The sequence below is a fragment of the Bos taurus genome, chromosome X (genome assembly GCF_002263795.3).
Source record: "Bos taurus isolate L1 Dominette 01449 registration number 42190680 breed Hereford chromosome X, ARS-UCD2.0, whole genome shotgun sequence".
Classification (NCBI taxonomy): Eukaryota; Metazoa; Chordata; class Mammalia; order Artiodactyla; family Bovidae; genus Bos; species Bos taurus.
The window spans coordinates 132156847-132175860 of NC_037357.1; the positions used below are offsets into that span (position 1 = coordinate 132156847).

At 43.4% G+C, this 19014-nt stretch overlaps 1 protein-coding gene and 1 long non-coding RNA gene across 4 annotated transcripts in view; one reads left to right on the forward strand and one right to left on the reverse strand.

The window, feature by feature from the left end:
* Nucleotides 1-461: 461 nt before the first annotated feature.
* The window catches only part of MID1 (midline 1), a 149416-nt gene continuing 130863 nt past the window's right edge, over nt 462-19014 (forward strand). The window contains exons 1-2 of one of the 3 annotated variants that reach the window (XM_005228472.5): nt 462-593; nt 11398-12113. In XM_005228472.5, the coding sequence (XP_005228529.1) occupies nt 11454-12113 (660 nt within the window). In that variant the 5' untranslated portion in view covers nt 462-593; nt 11398-11453. Of the gene's footprint in view, nt 594-11394; nt 12114-19014 lie in introns of those variants that run through there. The other 2 variants (XM_005228478.5, NM_001192822.1) reach the window with 2 other exon arrangements.
* On the reverse strand, nt 6669-11471 carry LOC104970453 (uncharacterized). Its single transcript, XR_817179.4, has 2 exons — nt 11385-11471; nt 6669-7200 (listed from the first exon to the last, which is right to left on the reverse strand). It is a non-coding gene; the product is annotated as an uncharacterized lncRNA (long non-coding RNA).

Genomic DNA, 19014 nt, shown 5'->3' on the forward strand with positions numbered 1-19014 from the left:
CCGAGCATAATGTGATCACGTACTCAGAAGGAGGCTGAGAGGATCAAAATGTAAGGGAGTCCTGTGTGCGTTGGTGACCCCGGGCAGTGGGCAGGCACGACTCCCATTGGCAGCGTACAAAGCTGGCATCCGGCGCTTAGCCGTCGGACACTGACCCGCTCTTGATCCCTGTGAGCAGTGAGGGTACAGATCCTAGTCGCAAATCATGCTTTGGGGGCGGGGGGACTAGGCAGCGGGTATTGACCTGACCTGAGCTGCCTTTTCATTTGGTTCAGATGAGCACTGAGTGGGCTAGGGCCCAGGGGAGCCACGACGGGGTCCGAGGAAAGGGCAGTTTGAAAAGCCAGAGAGAGTTTTGATTCTTCAACTCAGCAAGCCTGGCGGGGTGGATGAGGTGGAGCTGGCCTTCCTGGAATTGTCGCGTCGATTTTCCTGTTGTGTTTCACTGTTGACGCTCTCACAGACATACAGGACCGCTCCGGCACTGCCTGCCACCCACCATCTGGTCTCGGTGGCCTGTGTGTCATTTCGTGGGTCCCCCTCCTCTGCCTACGGCGATGTTTCTTCAAAAAGAACTAGGGTGCAGTCCATTGGTGGGTATTCAAGGCAATCTTTTCGTAAGAATCTGTGGAGATGCTAAAAGAACTCTTTTGGACAACTGTGCTGTTTCCTGTTTTTAACCTGTTTATCCGTCTTTCAGTAGGATGAATGGCATTTCTGAGACTGTTGAGGGGGTTTCTTCACTCTTAAGACAGGGCAGAATCAAGCAGTTGTTCCTGGAGAAATCAGGATTTTTTTTTTTTTTTGCATTGTCATTTGTGTCTTTTTGCTTATCTGCTTGTATAAATGAACTCCAGAAGGTGTATTTAAGCATTCTGTTAAGTAAATTTGGAAGACTGGGTTTCAATTAAAATAACCAGACAGTGTGACCTAGCTCCCATTTCTCCTTAATTTTTATCGTTAAAGCCTGGATATCCCTGAAGACATCTGCCAGGCTTCCAAGTGATTCTTTTCAGGAATGTTCATTCATTATTAATCAGGTTGTGTGGGCAAGAGAGTATGTGATTATTTTAAAGAATGTCCTGGAGATCCAATTACTAAAAAATGAGCGAGTTCTAGACAGACGTGGATGGACAGAAAAGGGTTTGCGAACAGATTAATTCAATTTGCATGAATTCCACCAGGTGGGTGTTGACTGAAATTAAAAGTCTTTCCTGACTCTCAGTTCAGGTACCAGGTAAAACATTTTTTAACTCCAGTACCCCTTAGAATACAGGTGAAATGAGAACTGATTAAAACATCTCTTGTCCTCATTAGTTATTTTAAAGCTTGGGGCTAGTGCCTCAGTGCTTATCTGCATGCCACTTTTTGTTTTTCCATCAGTTCCTCTGGTCCCCTACAATGTGGTTGGCAGAAATTCTCACTTGTCTGCTGTGATGAAGTGAACGGATTTGTGTGCTGATGATTGGAGGTTAACCACAGTGATACTTGAGAGGCATTACCTTTAGAAGGTTATGGGATCACTTTTTTCACCTGTTCCTACTCGATGTATTATTTCTACTGTTGCTTTAAGAGCCTTTGTGCATTTTGACTGTTCTGTGCCGTAATTTGGGGTGGGATAAATTGTGGTATCAGTTTCTAGGCTTTCAGGTTGCCTTTACATTCAATTGAAGCTCCCTTGATCCCTCTTTCTATCCTATGGTTCTCTTTTATTGTGCATTTACTGACTCACCTGCTTCTCAAATCAGCCAGGATTCTAATGAGTAAAATAGTATTTGGGTAGTGTTTTTACTGTGTGGTATTTATAACTCAAAAATGAAAAACTAAACCAGGATAGAATATGCAGATATTGAGTGCTTGTATTACGTTTTAAAAATACTTGGTTTGTGGTGAATTCATCTGGGGTGGAGCTCTCAGTTTTTACTGAGTTTCTGTTAGATCATGTTTGGGGTTTGGAGATGCAATTTATCTGACGTGAGACCAAGTCCTTTCTGAGTTTAGTCTCTTTTGCAAATCCTGCCTCACCAACTGAGGTTCAGTTTCAGTATTTTCCAATTCCCAAGTTTTTAGTCCTCTGAAAGTCTGTATTTCTGCTGATCCAAGATGAAAACATTATTCCACAGTCCTTTAAAAAATACTCCACCTATGGCTCTGGAAAAGAGAGAATCCCGTAGCAAAAATTCAGATGGCAGTAAGTCTGCTCAGTCTTAATTACTTATGTGAAGAGAGAGAACAGGAAATTGACTTGATCCTGTTTCTGAAATTTATGACTCTTGAAGACGTAAATGTATGCATAGCATTTCCAAAGCTGTCTCTTTTTTCTGATACTTTTAGGAATTTCCTTTTCCAAACCAGTTTTAGGTGACTTGGTGTAACGTTGTGCAGTTTTGACGGTGTTTGTCCTCTCAGTTGCATTTTGGTAAAACATCAAGCTTGGTTTCCATACGCCAGAGCTATTTATGGGGAGAGATGGAGGAAGTGCCTTGCAAATCATCTGGGCAGTGGCTGAGAGTGACCTGATATTAACAATTGACCACAGGCCACCCAGTGTTGGTATCCAAGTTTCTTCCTTGGTCTGGTGACTCATTAATTTCCCTCATGGTGATGGCTTTCAGAACTGTACAAAGTGAGGTCCTTAAAGTAAAATTATAGGTGGCTAAAATGCATGTTCTTTTTCACAGTCTCCAAATGAGAAAAGTGATTACTTTTGATGGAGTATGCAGACATGACATAGAACACCTGTAGGGAAGCATTGAGAGTGGATTTGCCTTATGATTAAGACACCAATGTCTCTATTAAGAGAAATTGGGAATAAAAAAGTCAGGGATGATGTGCTGATAATTGTGTGCATGCAAAGTCGCCTCAGTCATGTCAGACTCTTTGTGACCCCATGGACTGTGGCCCACCAGGATCCTTTGTCCGTGGGATTCTCCAGGTAAGAGTGTTGGAGTGGGTTGCCATACCCTTCTCCAGGGGATCTTCCTGACCCAGGGATAGAACCCGAGCCTCTTAAGGCAGGTTCTTTACCACTGGAGTCACTTGAGAAGTTCACAATTTAATGTCTCCTTATTCTAGCGGGTGATTGAATTCATAGAATGCCCTTTGTCTGGAGATTCCTTGGTCACTTCTTGATTATATATGGGTGAAATTCCCATGGAACTTTGAACTGGAAAGGCTGTTCATCGACTTTGACTAGGGATTAAACTTTGCAGTGCATGCCATCTTCACAGGGGTCCTAGGTGTTTCTTCAAGGTGCAGGTTATGGTTGTCATAGCAGAAGTCAGGAGAGACTACAAGGACTAAAGCTGTGAAATTCTAAAATGAGCTACCGAGCAGGATGGTGGGAAGGCTTGTGACAGCAGAGGCAGGGAGTTAAATGTTTTCTCTGCGTTGACTTGTCAGATGAATAGTTTTGCATCTTACTTCAAAGCAGAAGCCAAAAAAGATGAAACCAACATATACGAACCCTCTTAACTTCTGTCTCCCTGCTTTAGCACATTCATCCCTAAAGGCAGTCCTGCTGAGTTCAGCCATTTCCCTTCTCGAGCCTAATACCATCTCTGAATTCTTTCAGTCCCAAGGGCCTTGTCTTCTATTGGGAACTTTCTCCTCCCGTCTCTTTGCTTCCGTATCCTGTACCCTGGACAAAAGAAGGCCTTTCTCCCTCCAGGAAAGTCCTCCTCCTGGAATGAGTGCTGGTTAAAGATGATGATACCTAGAGCCCAGAGGGAGCAGTGGCTTCTTCCGAGGCACCTGGGTCAGCCAGCTCACCATAAGCATCGCCTGGGTGTCCAGGTCCAGTCTCTCTGTGGTGCTCACTGCTAGCTCTCCTGCTGGCTTTCTATTGATGAAAGTGAAAGTGAAACTCACTTAATCATGTCCGACTCTTTGCGACCCCATGGACTGTAGCCCACCAGGCTTCTCTGTCCCTGGAAGTCTCCAAGCAAGAATACTGGAGTAGATTGCCATTCCCTTCTCCAGGGGATCTTCCTGACCCAGGAATCAAACCCAGGTCTCCTGCATTGTATGCAGATTCTTTACCAGCTGAGCCACCAGGCTGACTAGTGATGAATTTTCTGTTGATCTATAGATGATTTTTCCTTAACTCACAAAGGCATGAGTGTCTTATATCCAATTTCTATCATGCAGAGTTTTGAAGGGGGAGGTAATCTTCTGGCTCAGGCTATCCATTCACTACTACTACTACTACTAAGTCGCTTCAGTCGTGTCCGACTCTGTGCGACCCCATAGACGGCAGCTCACCACGCTCTCCCGTCCCTGGGATTCTCCAGGCAAGACACTGGAGTGGGTTGCCATTTCCTTCTCCAATGCATGAAAGTGAAAAGTGAAAGTGAAGTCGCTCAGTCGTGTCCGACCCTCAGCGACCCCATGGACTGCAGCCCTCCAGGCTCCTCCATCCTTGGGATTTTCCAGGCAAGCGTCCTGGAGTGGGGTGCCATTGCCTTCTCCAGTCCATTCACAATTGGCCTCAAATTTCGATTATGAATGTTACCTCCATATGAAATTCATGTTTGTGCTCATACATGCCTGCCTATATCAGTCCCAGGGCTAATCTGATGACTCATTTAAATCTGCGACTCCTTACTGATCACTCTGTTGGGTACTAGGAAATACTCCTTTTAAATAAATATTTTAGTTATTTTGTGAAGAGGATAGTTATTTTGTGTCTTTCAGCTAAAGCTTTACTTGGCTAATGGTAAACATGTGAGTCATGTCACGCTATTTAGAGCCATCTTTTAAAATGTTCTTCTTGTGGAATGTGAAATCCCTCCACACCATAGTGGCCAGGGCTCTTCGGACCTCTTGGAAGCTTGTCTCTCATTTTTTTAAAAAAGCAGAAAACAAAAGAAAATGGAGCATGAAACAAAAAAAAAAGTGACAAGAGAAAAAAGTGATTTGTGCTAGGAAGAAAAGCAAAGACAACTGCTAAGAGCAGAAAATGGTCCTATTTCCTGGGTCTCTGGTACAGGAGGTGAGTGATTGGGACTAAGATTAAAGAAGCAGCTTGGGAGAAAATTGGGCAAGGTTTTTAAAAGATAAGATGTCAGGACTGAGACTTTGGGCAGCAGGGAGCTGCTCAATGTTTTGTGCCTTTAAAAAGTCACCAGAAGAAATGATGATGCCAAAGCATGTTGCACAGGTGAAACTGAAAGACAAAAAGTGGGAGGCAATAAGTCAAATTAGGAGGTATTTTTGTTCTTGTGTAGGGTTTGTTTTTGTTCATTTGTTTTGGGCAATAGTGTGGGAATACAGTAGAGATCTGGATCAACACAGAGGCAGTAAGAACAGAGAAGTCAAAGAACTACTAAGATTTGGTATTTGCATGTCTTGGCTAATGATTTGGCTTTGGGGAAAGGTAAGTGTATGGTTTCCTATTATGCTGTGACCAAGTACCACAAGCTTCATGGCATTAAAGAAGAACACTGGGAGTTGTTAAGTCTGACACTGGTCTCACTGGGCTATAATTAAGGTATATCTACAAGGCTGTATTCCTTCTGGAAGTTCTAGCTGTGATCCTCATCTTTTTTGGCACCAGGAACCAGTTTTATGGAAGATTACTCTTCTGTGGACCAGGGTTGGGGGATGGTTTCAGGATGATTCAAGGGCATTGCATTTGTGGTGCACTTTCTCTTAGTATGACATCAGCTCCATCTCAGATCGTCAAGCATTATATCCCAGAGGTTGGGGACCCCTGATCTAGAGGATAATCTGTTTCTTTATTTTCTCTATCTTCTGGAGGCTGCCCATATTCCTTGGCTTATGGCCTCCTCCCATTTTCAAAGCAGTCTTATCAGGTCTTTTTCAAGTAGCATCATCTGACACTTCTTTCTTACTTCCTATTTCCACTTTTAAGGACTCTCATGATTATATTGAGTCCCACTGGATGATATAGGCTCATCTCCTTGTTTCAAGGTCAGCTGCTTAGCAACCTTAATTTCCATCTGCAACCTGAACTCCCATTTGCTTTGTAAGATAGCTTTGGTGGGGCAGGGACATGATTCTGCCTCCCCTGAGAGGGAGGAGTAGAAAATGAGGCAAGCCTCTGAGTTGTGCTAATCAGGAGAATGGAAGCACCATGAGGAGATACCAGGAAGCTTGGAGAGCAGATGGGTTTGGGACAGAAGCTACTAAGTCCCATGGGATGCACACTGTGAGTTGAGGTGCTTATAGTAAATGAAGCAAGATACTGTCCATGCTACGAGATGGTGCTGTGAGAGTCTCGCGAGCCTAGGAGTCAGAGAGGCAGTACATGGATGAACAAACAACCTGGACATCTTTTTGATGGAAGGTAGCCTGGCCCTTTTAAAAACACCTAGGCTTTGTGGCTCAGCTGGTAAAGGATCTGCCTGCCAATGCAGAAGACTCAAGAGACGCTGGTTCGATCCCTGGGTCAGGAAGATCCCCTGAAGTAGGAAATGGCAACCTGCTCCAATATTCTTCCCTGGAAAATTCCATGGACAGAGGAGCCTGGTGGGCTACAGCCCATGGGGTTGCAAAGAGTCAGAAGTGACTGACTGTACATGCATGCACACACAGGCTTGGCTTAGCTGGAGAAGTCAGATGTGTTTAGAGAAGAAAACCAGAAAAGCCCCATCTCAGTGCTACACAAAATGGGGAAGGGGAGGTAAAGGAGGCAGGGAGAGGTGTGGAAAATAAATATCTGTTTATTCATTTTTCATTTTAAAGAAGTGCTTTCCTCCGAAGTCTTGAGTCTGTAAGAAAGTTTTGCGAAAAGATGTCTGGCGGCCAGTGCTTCCCAGGATCCAGTGCTTAGCTGCATCCTGTGACCAAAGCCTCTACCGCTGAGGGCTGTGATTGCAGAGAATTGGAGAGAACATCTGTGGGCTACCTCAGGGACACACAGCTAGGAAAGCAGAGCTGTGGATCAGACTCCATTGTCTGGCCACCCGCCCAACTCTCTCCCCTCACTCTTCTGTGCCCTGTTATGGACCATAAATGGTGGACGAGCAGAGGTGTGAACTGTGAATTGTTTTGCATCCCTGGTTTGTTGCAAAGGTTCCCACGATGACCGACATCCTCCTCTGAATGAGAACCAATCAGCCCATTCAGAAAAATCTTGAGCTATAGCATTTCCTGACGGTGATATGCACGTCTGATTTCCTTCCATTGTAGTGAAGGCTAAGAGTCAATGTCTCTCTCTCTCTCTTAATTGGAGGCCTGGAAATTAAATTGCAGGAGTTCAAAAAAGAAAAAGATAACATTTTCACAAAATCTACTCCCACTCCCACATCTCTGTGTGCTTGATGACCCCCTCTTCATCTCTAAAACCCACCTTGTATGTTGCCTCCTTCAGGAAGCTTCTACATCCTCTTCTCCCCCAGTCTTTTGTTATGTTGGATGACAATTTGTTTTTTCTCTCCCATAATAGACCATAAGATCACTGAAGGTGGAGGGGAGTGGGCAGGTGTTATCATTAGTTGTCCCAAGACCCCTTACCTAGAGGGAGTTCACTATTTGGTGAAAGAATGAATGGTATTTTCATGTCTCAAAAAAAAAAAAAAAAAGATTATTTTAAAGAAAGCTAGAAAATAAGCCATGCCATTTTTTTTTAAGAGAAGGGAATGGCATCTGTGCTTAGTGGTAATATATTGTTGAGTGGTTTCACAAGAATATCGCTACCATGGGAAAATCTGGATAAAAGTAATAAAAATGAGATCTGCTGTAGACAGCAAATCAAAATCCCTTCGTCTCTGGCAGCCTACAGGCCAGAGGTTCAGAAAAATGGCCAAATCTCACTTTGCATCTCGATATTTTGTCATCAATACAATTAACCAACAGCATTTATAGCGTAGATACTTGTATAAAGCGCCACGCCAAGCGCCAGGGCAATAAAAGAAAAAATGATCCATTTCTGAGCGGCTGCTATTAAATCATTCTTAGGTAAATTGCCCCTGAGGACTTGACTCACATCGTGTCCGTGGATGGCAGGGTGGAATCCTGTCGTCTGGCATTTCCCATTAGCACTCGAAACTTGTGTGCGCTTGTTGAAGTCTTATCCTGCCGGCGTGGCTATTGTTGCCAGTGCGGCATTTTATTCATACCTCTCTGAAAGTGCTCTTCATTTCTATTTTGTTGACTCTACATGTCTCTGTCTTCTAAAATACGGGTCAGCAGAATAAGATATGTATGCCAAATCCAGCTTGCTACCTGCTTTTATAAATATAATCCCATTGGACAGCCATGATCATTCATTTCTGTATTGCATATGACTGCTTTTGCCTGCTACAGTGGCAAAATTGAGTCATTGCAGAAGAGACTGTCTGGCCTGCAGTACCAGAAACATGTACTGCCTTGGCCTTGATAGAGAAAGTTTGCTGACCTCTGTTCTGACATATTGAGAGATTATTGAAAGCAAGGATTATGTTTTATTGTTTCTGGGTTCAGCCCCAACGTTGGTACTTATTTTAACTCAATCAATGAATGTTCGAGTCTTAATACATGTGAGACACTGTTTTAGGTGCTGGTGGTACGTCCCTCAAAGAGCAAAGCAAAGTCTGTGCCCTCCTAGAGCCTGATACTCTAGTGGTGGGGCCATGGGGAGAGATGGAGCAGTGAACAAACTAATAGACTATGTCAGTGAATGTTATGGAAGGAAACAAATGGATATGGGGAAGACAGGTTGCCATGATGGGTAAATGGGTGGTCGCAGTGGGAGTAGGGGAATTCATTTCATGTGGGTTCATGAAGAAGGTGACGAGCAGTCATTCCAATGACCTTGCCAAGGGGAGACAGGACGTGCGTGGTGCGTTTGAGAGATCACAAGGAGGCTATGTGCCCAGAGCAGAAGAAGGGCTGGCGTGGGAGGAAATGAGGTCATTGTCTGAGTCTGTGTTTTCTGGGGCTGGTTTTATTCTATGAACTTCTCCCTGAGTGAGATGGGAAACCCCTGGAGGCTTGAGCAGAGGCGAGGCAGACTCTGTCGTGTGTTAACAGGCTCTTCTGAGTGGAGGATAGACTATGGAGGGGTGGGGGGCAACAGTGAGAAGAAGCCAGGAGACCATTTAGAAAAATACTGTGATCATCCAGGTAGGGGAGGATGTTGGCTTGGCCCATGATCATAGAGGGAAGGAGATGAGGAGGAGGCCTGATTCCAGCTTCTCGAGCTAGCTCACTACCTAGCATTCAGTAAATGTCTCTTGAATAAAATGTCAGTGTTTCCCTTGGGGTCTGCAGTGGAATCCCCTGTAGAAATTCTGACTGTGCTACTCTGGGATGAAATTCTGACACCTGCCTAAAAATGCAATCATGAAAGCTCTCCAGACAAGCTCAGTCCTCTGGCGAGATCTATCAGTAGGTGTTCTTGTTTCACCTGCCAACATAGTAGACCAAAGGATCTACCTTTTTCCTTTACTTGACATGCTTCTGCTGATGGTAAGTGAGAAGATATTTGACTGAGAGATTATTCTGTTTTCCCATGATTAACCAAAATGACGATTAATGGGTAAAACCTTTCAATTTATTCTAAGCCATCTGTAGGAAGGAGTTGGCCAGGACTGAGGGCGGATCATAAGTTTCTCAAAACAGCAGTCCTGGGCTTTCCATTGCAGGTCGTGCAACAATAAGCAATCTTTAATATTTCAAATCTCAGCTGCCCGTTTATCCTTTCTTCTATAGTTAATATCAGAAGATGGCTGGAGAGGTCTTTAAGATGCCAGGCTTCTATGAAGCCGGCAGCTCTTTAATTTTTCACGAGGCCGGCACATCCTTTATGCTTTTAATGATCAGCTACCGTTTGGTTGATAACGAGATGAGCACTGGTTTAACCAAAGCACACCATGGTATTTCTGAGGGATGCTGTTTCAGAGAGGGTGAGGGCATTCTAGAAACAGCGACTTTTGTAAATAAATGGAGGTGTGAATACAAAAAGGCTGATTGTCAGAATCACTAAACAGCTTCGGATGTGAAGCCTTCCCATGAATCCGGCTGAGAAAACCCCCTGGAGGGTGATTTGAACATCGCCTCTCCTGGGTGAACTGCACTATTGGGTGAACGGCACGATTCTCCCACAGTCCGCAGCGGGCTGCAGCTAATGCGCCCCTCACCGTTGCGCAGACCTCTGCTAATGGCCTTGAAAGGGAGAAGGTTCAAAGAGGCTTGGTTCCCAGGCCTGCTAATGAGCATGAGGCCTCTTCCCTCTTAATGAGCCAGGGTTTATGTGGGATTCTTTGCCCTCCCCTTTTTGAAGGGAAGGCAGGCGAGAGTTCACAAAGCAGCAAGTCTTGCCGTCAAGGGGAGCGTGCAGCTGGGCCACCCGAAGACAGCCTGGAGGGGAGCAACAAAGCTGCCAGAGGTCGTGCCCAGGCCAACGTGGCTCTGAGTGTGAGGCTAGACTCCTGCTAGCCATGCCTGTCGCTGGCTACAGTGACAAGCCCTTGATGGGAGATTTTAGGCTGGGAGGGTTGCTTATGGTCCGTCGGCAGCCCTTTAAATTTCCTCTGTGGAGCGCGACTACCTTCAAGTGCTTTCTAAACTGCAGTCGTCACCATTGTTATAACTTAGCAAGTGAATATTGTAGCCACTACGATCCTTGTTCTCATGAACCACGTTGTTAGTACTCAGCTCACCGCAGCCGCTAAAAAGGCCCCCAGATATTTTTCTCCACTTCTCTCTGCCCACCCACGTCCCACTGCTGGATTAAACAATAGAATTATTCAGAAGAGTAACAAAAACATGCCAGAAACGTTGCCTCTATCACAATCATCTTTGTGAAAGTCACTTGTTTTTTTTCTTGGGGGTGTATTTGGGAAACTGACATCCCTGGTTGCAGCGTTATGATTGCCACTGAAACCACGCAATTGATTTCATACACATTTCACTCCCGCTTCTACAATAACTGCCTTTCTCCTCTGAAGCCTGGTTCGGTATCAGAGTAGCAGCCCTTAAAGCACATATACTTAACATGTCAACTCATACATGCAAGGTCATGAAAGACTCTGTAGTTCATTAATTACTGTTTCTACATTTTTGTTTTAAAACACAAGGAAAACTTGGCCATAACACAATAAGATTATTGTGATTAGATATGGAAATTACAGTTTCAAGAAGTTGCCGGTTTGGAGGGAGACCCTTTAAAGAACAAAATTGCAAAAAAAAAAACAAAAACATTAAATTAAAAAAAATGCTGCTTTTGGCGACAGGAACCTTGAGGAGATGTTAGCTGATATGCTGGCTTTGGGTGTCCTTCCTCCTCCCGCCCCCGCCTTATTTCCCCAGTGAATAGAGAATTATTTGGAATGTACACACATTTACCCTCCCGTGACCTGTGTGTGGAATTATTCTGAGATGCACTCAAAGCTGACAGCCCCCCATGGCTGACCCCCTCACGCCTAATCACATCTTACGTTCTGTTTCCAGATAGCTGATCAGCTTCCTTGGATTTCACTGATGACCCAGGAGAGCTTTGCCTGAAGATGGAAACACTGGAGTCGGAGCTGACCTGCCCTATTTGTCTGGAGCTCTTCGAGGACCCTCTCCTGCTCCCCTGCGCACACAGCCTCTGCTTCAACTGTGCCCACCGCATCCTGGTGTCACACTGCGCCACCAACGAGTCCGTGGAGTCCATCACCGCCTTCCAGTGCCCCACCTGCCGACATGTCATCACGCTCAGCCAGCGAGGTCTAGACGGGCTCAAGCGCAACGTCACCCTCCAGAACATCATCGACAGGTTCCAGAAAGCTTCAGTGAGTGGGCCCAATTCCCCCAGCGAGACCCGCCGGGAGCGGGCATTTGACGCCAACAGCATGACCTCGGCCGAGAAAGTCCTCTGCCAGTTCTGTGACCAGGATCCTGCCCAGGACGCCGTGAAGACCTGTGTCACTTGCGAAGTGTCCTACTGTGACGAGTGCCTAAAAGCCACTCACCCGAACAAGAAGCCCTTCACAGGCCACCGTCTCATTGAGCCCATCCCGGACTCGCACATCCGGGGGCTGATGTGCCTGGAACACGAGGATGAGAAGGTGAATATGTACTGCGTGACCGATGACCAGTTAATCTGTGCCTTGTGTAAGCTGGTCGGGCGGCACCGAGATCATCAGGTGGCAGCTTTGAGTGAGCGCTATGACAAATTGAAGGTTAGTCCGATCCGCCTTAAGCCAAACCCCTTTGTGCCAGCAAATGTCATGGAAAGAAAAAGTGTATTCACTGCTAGCTACGTGGCAGGTGAAGGTTGTCTCTTCGCCTTTTGTTATCTGATTCGTTGTAGCATGTTTTTTTGGCAGCCTGGCCATGTTACACAATAAGAGTATCTTGTAAAAGTTGACTGCTGCTTGTAATGTTAGCGTTGTCAAGGTGAGAGTGAATTCGGAAAAATCTGGATTATTTTCAGTCCTTGTAGTTGAGAGAGAGCAGGAGAGAGAGAGAGAGCAAGAAGGAATGGCAGATAAAATCTGGGTTTAGGCATTTGTGGGGGCATTTATTTTCCTCACTCATTTCACTGGCATCGTATTAGTATCTAGTTACTGCCCAAACAAAGAAGAGAGGGAAGAGGAATACCAAGAGCAAATGTGGGATTTTAGAGGACATGTGAACTTTTATTCCCGGAGTAAATGATATCCAGCTTACTGGTGGACTGGAGTGTTCCAGTTGTCTCAGATTTACAAGAGAATTTCTTGTCGTGGAAGCTTTTTAACCCAGTAAGGGTAGGGGCAAGTATGTGTAACTTCATTTTTGCCCTGGAACTCCGAACCGAACTCTGGCTTGGGGAATGATAATTAATATGACTATCCATCTCATTTTAAAAATCACTCTCTAAACACAGAGAGAAGTCCCCAGGGGAGAAATAAGCCAGGTCTCCAGGTGTCTGTTCATCTGCGGGCAGCGGTGGGTCTAATTATTGCAAACTCAGCCGAGCGAGTTTGCTCTGATCATGAGACACTTCTGTCAATTCTGTTCACCAGCTAATTTTAGATCATAAGATGCCAATTAAAAGGAAAGGAAGTATGAATTAAGAGCTTTGGGTAAATATATATTGAAGTCCTTCCTCTCAGGACACACAACACCATGTTGTTGAGCAAACACAATGAATCACATGATCAAAAGCATTACTACTCAAAGCAGATCATCACCTCTCACTAATAGTTCCTGTCACTTTTTCTCAGTTCCTGTCACTTTTTCTCGCCGCTGACGTGGGCTTGTGTTTATGGGGACCACGTCGTGATCTTTGCTTTCAAACATCATTTGGGGAACAAACCTATCACCTGAGCAGCATGCCTCACTCAAAGTATTCATTGATGACTAGTACAGATCAATCTAGGAAGTTAAGCCCGAGGATGGGGGCAATACAGACAAGGGAAGACAGATGCTGACTGGATTTCTAGTGTCATGCACAAAGGTGGCCAAAAGCACACCTCCCAAGTTCTTAATAGCAAAGCAATGTGTGCGTGAACGTGCTGCTAAAATTCTTCAGAAATTGCTGTGGCTATCAGATTTTAGAAACCATGGTGATCTTTCTGCCCTTTTTTGTTGGGGGACAGAATGTGTAGGATGATTGAACGTTGGCGTTCCTTTCCCCCTTCCTTTTTTAAAAACTGAAGTATAGTTATTTACAGTGTTGTGGTGGTTTCAGATGTACAGCTAAGTGATTCAGTTTTATATATTTATATATATATATGTGTGTGTGTATATATAATATATATATATATATATATATATATGTTGCCTTTTTCAGATTGTTTTCCCTTATAGGTTATTACAAAATGTAGAGTAGCATTCCCTGTGCTCTATAGTAGATCCTTGCTGGTTGTCTATTTTATATATAGTAGTGTGTATATGTTACTTCCAAATTCCTAATTTATTCCTCCCCCCAACCTTTCACCTTTGGTAAGCATAAGTTTGTTTTCAAGAAGGTAAGTGTTTTTGCTTTCGAAAACGTAAAGCTGCCAGATTGGATTTTTTTCTTTATAAAAAAATGTTTCTGTAATTGGATTAACACTGCTCTTAATGACCACGTGTGAAAACACCACACTGAGGTTCGATATTCAGCAACTCCAAGACTTGATATTTAAACTTGGTATTTGAGTTCTTCTCATTCATTTTGTCCCATCACAGAGGAATCCTTAGTTATTTACATCTCCAAATGTAAGAGGAGACACTTACATGCTCTAGCCCATTTTGTGATGAAAATGAAATTCTTCAATTATGAGCCCTGAACACTTGTCTAATCAAGCCAGTAGGCTAGTGGTCATTTATACTGTCACCAGGAGGGCCTGACAATTTATGATCCTGGTAGATTTTTTCTTCTAATTACAGAAATATAAGCATATAAACAGCACCCAGTAGGCTGAAACACATTTATAGCTGCTCAACAAAGTATGCTTATAAGCATTTATTTACAGCCATTTCACAAAATATGCTTATCAGCATTTAAACAAGGAACATGCTAGCATAGCCTGTTTGTTCTAAAACATGCCACTTATGTTAGAACAAAAAAATCATAGAATAGATGACCTTTGGGTGTCCATGGTATTTCAAGACCTAAGTACAGTCTAAACATCAGGTTTTTGAAGAAAGGAATAGCATACTGAAAGGGCCAAAACAAAAAAAAATGGTATTTTTGTTTATTACTTTGACCTGAGAAAGTAAATGTGTTCTGTTAGTATATTTTCCTGAGACTTTAGCATCACTTACAAAAATGGATTTCTGATGATATGGAAACAAAAGCATGGAGAAATTTGAGAATGCTTTCATTCATAATGTGATAGATTTGCTTTACTTACTTGAATATGTAAAGACTAAGGTGTGTGCTGTTTGAAATTTTTTTTTTTACTTCTGTTAGTATAAGTCCATTATTTGAAGAAAAGGAATTCTGCAGTGATCATGAGGAATAATTCTTTTAATAACACTCAATAACTTAGAGGGATATTTTTTCATTAGTTCTCAGTATACATGTGTTGATATAGAGGATTGGAATATACTTTTGTACATTACAACTATTTTTCTAGACACAAAAGGAATAAAAAGGAAAACTTTCAGCATGTAGAATTCATGCAAATAAAATCTTTCACATCATTTGAAATCACATCAAGTCAAGAATCTAATGATGCTTTCAGAGACTGTGCATTGGGAGATAATCATAAAATATTGAAACAAAGAGAAAATTAAACTAGCATTTCCTGAACTCTGTTTTAAGATAAAAAGAGAAAAGTCTTCCTGGCAAGTGCATCTCTAAATGGAGCCTATCATGATGTGGACCTTTTCACATCATTTTAATTGAATTTTAAGAAGCCTCTCAGTGCTCCAAACTTGATTCAAAAGTTTGATTAGTGAACCAAGTGACATATAAGAGAATTGAATAGAATGCATTCCAGAGTTTTCAAGAAATTACAATTCAGTAATTTCTTCTCCTCTGTTACACCATACAATGTTGGAGCTCTTGTTTCTTTCCTCTGGTCCCACCTATAAAAATATACAAACCCAGAAAAATTGATCTTTCCTTGAACTTCAATTTTAGCATACTCTGACTTCAAGTTAGCTGAAACTGAAGTTCCAAATCACTGTTTTGCTCTTCTGACTCTGATTGGCCTTCTTTTGGCTGCGGGAGTTAATTTGCGAAATAATCCCTTTCAATGGGTCATCTCATTACAGTTTTATAATAGTTTGATAAAGGTTCCAGTTAGATCTCAGCCTTCCTATGTAGCCCTTCTCTTCTGGAGGTAGAGAGATGGGATTTCACTTTTGGGCTTCATTTATAGATCGTGTGGGGGGTCTATATTTTTGAAAATCTTCTACTTTATTTGCCATTGGGGAAGTTGTAAGTGGAATCTGAGCTAGACTTTTTACTTTTTCCTTAGAATTTCTATGACTTGTTTCTTCTTTGAAAATAGTCACTGGTAGAGTGCAGGTTCCAGGGAAAGAGTGGTGTGTGTGTATGTGTGTGTGTGTGATGCATATGTGGGTAGAGGCTGGGGATGCTGCTACATCCTACAAGGTGCAGGATGGGCCCCCACCACGTAGAGTTGTCTGGTCCCAAATCTCAGCAGTGCCCAGCTTGAGAAACCTTCATCTGTGGGAAGAATTTAGCATTTATCACTGCATTGGTTTGCCAGGGCTGCTGCAGCAAGGGCCCACAAACTAGGTGACCTACAGGAAAGGGATGTATTGTTGTACATTTCTGGAGACTGTTGTTGTTTAGTTGCTCAGTTGTGTTTGACTCTTTGTGCCCCAGTGGACTGCAGCCTGCTAGGCTCCTCTGTCCATGGGATTCTCCAAGCAAGAATACTGGAGTGGGTTGCCATGCCCTCCTCCAGGGGACCTTCCCTACCCAGGGATCGAACCTGTGTCTCCTGTATCGGCAGGCAAATTCATTACTACTGAGGCTGGAAGTCTTCAATCAAGGTGTCAGCAGAGTTGATTCCTTTTGAGGGCTGTGAGGGAAGGATGTGTTCCAGGCCTTTCTCCTTGGGTTGTTGGTGGCTGTTTTCTCCATATATCTCTTCATATGGCATTCTTCCTGTGTGTTTATCTTCGTGTTCAAATTTCCCCTTCTTGGCATAATTTTTTTTGGCTGCCCCACGTGGCATGCAGGATCTTAGTTCCCCCATCAGGGATCAAACCCATGCCACCGACATTGGGAATCCTGAGTCTTAACCACTGGATGGCCCAGGAAGCCCCAAATTGCCCCTTCTTAACAGGACACCAGTCATATTGGATTAAGGGCCCACTCTACTCCAGTATGACTTCATCATAGCCAATTATAGCTTCAGTGACCTTTAAGGTCGCATTCTGAAATATTTGGGGTTAAGACTTCAACATACGAAGTTTTAGGGGCCACAGTCTAACTCATAGCAATCACTTACTCCAGTGTATACCTGGTTATCTAGTCAATTAAGCACACAATATGTCTCCCTTGATGATTTAATCACCCTAAGTTAGGCAGAGACCTTTGGCTCCCACTGCTCCATCACCCACCTAAGACTGACTACAGGATCTTGCAGATAATGAATTCCCAATAAATATTTGTCAGCTGCTTCACTGATGATCAACTGTTAACCCTACTTGAAAGCTTAAATTCCATTTGTAATAATATTACAGATATTCATTCTGATATATGATAAAGAATTCTGTAAGATAATTTCTGGGTTTCCTTGGTGGCTCAGATGGTAAAGAATCCACCTGCAATACAGGAGACTGGGTTCAATCCCTGAGTCAGGAAGATCCCCTGGAGAAGGGAATGGCAGCCCACTCAGTATTTTTGGCTGGAGAATTCCATGGACAGAGGAGCCTGGAGGGCTACAATACATAATCACAAACAGTCGGACAGGACTGAGCGATTAATGCTTTCAACTTGAAGATAATTTATAAATAAGAGCAGAGCCAGATATACATTATATTTTATCCACCTGGACATGACTCATTATTCTGGTCTGTATTGCACTTCATTGGTTTAAATTTAATGGTATGAATTTTGATAAACTAGATCTCAAATCGGAGAAGGCAATGGCAACCCACTCCAGTACTCTTGCCTGGAAAATCCCATGGACGGAGGGGTCTGGTAGGCTGCAGTCCATGGGGTCGCTAGGAGTCGGACACGACTGAGCGACTTCACTTGCACTTTTCACTTTCATGCATTGGAGAAGGAAATGGCAACCCACTCCAGTGTTCTTGCCTGGAGAATCCCAGGGACAGAGAGCCTGGTGGGCTGCCGTCTATGGGGTCACACAGAGTCGGATACGACTGAAGCAACTTAGCAGCAGCAGCAGATCTCAAGTACTTGTTCACCTTTGTTTTATGCTCCTATATGATGGACAGTTGACAGACCCATTATACCTACTGTTTCCTTTATCCTCCCGTATCTGAGATGTAGATTTTTTGGAGAGGTCATGCAAAAGTAACTTAGTGTATGCTTCATAAAGGCAATATGAACAGGAACAGTCCCCCTCCTCCCTGAAGCTTATAGTTTAGCAGAGAGTTCCAGTAGGTAAATACTTTCTCTGTTCGTGGGAGGAAACTCTGGGTACACTGTACCCAAAGGAGGGACACCAATGCCAGACCTGAGAGACTTTAGGGAAAGGCTTCCTGAAATAAAGGCCATTACATCTACCGTTGCCAAGCTTCTTATTAGAAGACTGACAAATTTAGTAGACATCCATAGATTCTTTGGTATCATTCTTTTTTATATTTCCCACCTGTGGCATCCCTTGTGGAGCCCTGTATCTTTTTTCAAACGGGTTCACAGTAAGTCTAGGCTAGATTTTAATCTAACATGTAGATCATGACATTTTGTCACCTGATGCCATTGGGGATATGTGAATGTCAGACATATGTCTTCCAAAATGTTTTGGTTATATGAGTTCTCACCTGTTCCAACTAGCCCCTTCAAATTTCTATTCTGCTTATGCTTATTTCATGGGAACAATTCTTTAGTTTCTTTAGAATCTTCCCATGTGACAAAATACAGTTTCCAAATACTTGTGAAATATGTTAAAGTTGTATTTTAATTTTCTTAGTTGGGTACAAAAACTTTTTATGATATACAGAGTAAAAGAAGACATTTCGAGGGATATGTTCTTAACAGTAAACTTAAGGCTCCATCTTTCTCCTCTCTCCTTTTCATCTCTTCCCCGTGATGAATCCCCTCTCCCTCCCTTACCTGCAGAGAGGACTGTCTTACCACCTGATGATTTATTATTGGGATAATTTCTGAGGAGTTCGGAGAATTCTGGGAAATAGACAGGTACATAAGGTACCTTCTAGTTATTTGATTGTGTAAAGAAATTTAATTCTTGAGCATGTTTCTTAGCTTTAGTTCATTTGTTGTTGTTGCTGCTTTGTTCAGTTGTGTTCAATTCTTTGCAGCCCCATGGACTGCAGTACACCAGGCTTCCCTGTCCTTTGCCATCTCCCAGACTTGGCTCAAATTCGTGTCCATTGAGTCAGTGATACCATCCCACCATCTTGTCCTCTGTCGTCCCCTTCTCCTCTTGCCTTCAATCTTTCCCAGCATCAGTCTTTTCCTATGAGTTGGCTCTTTGCATC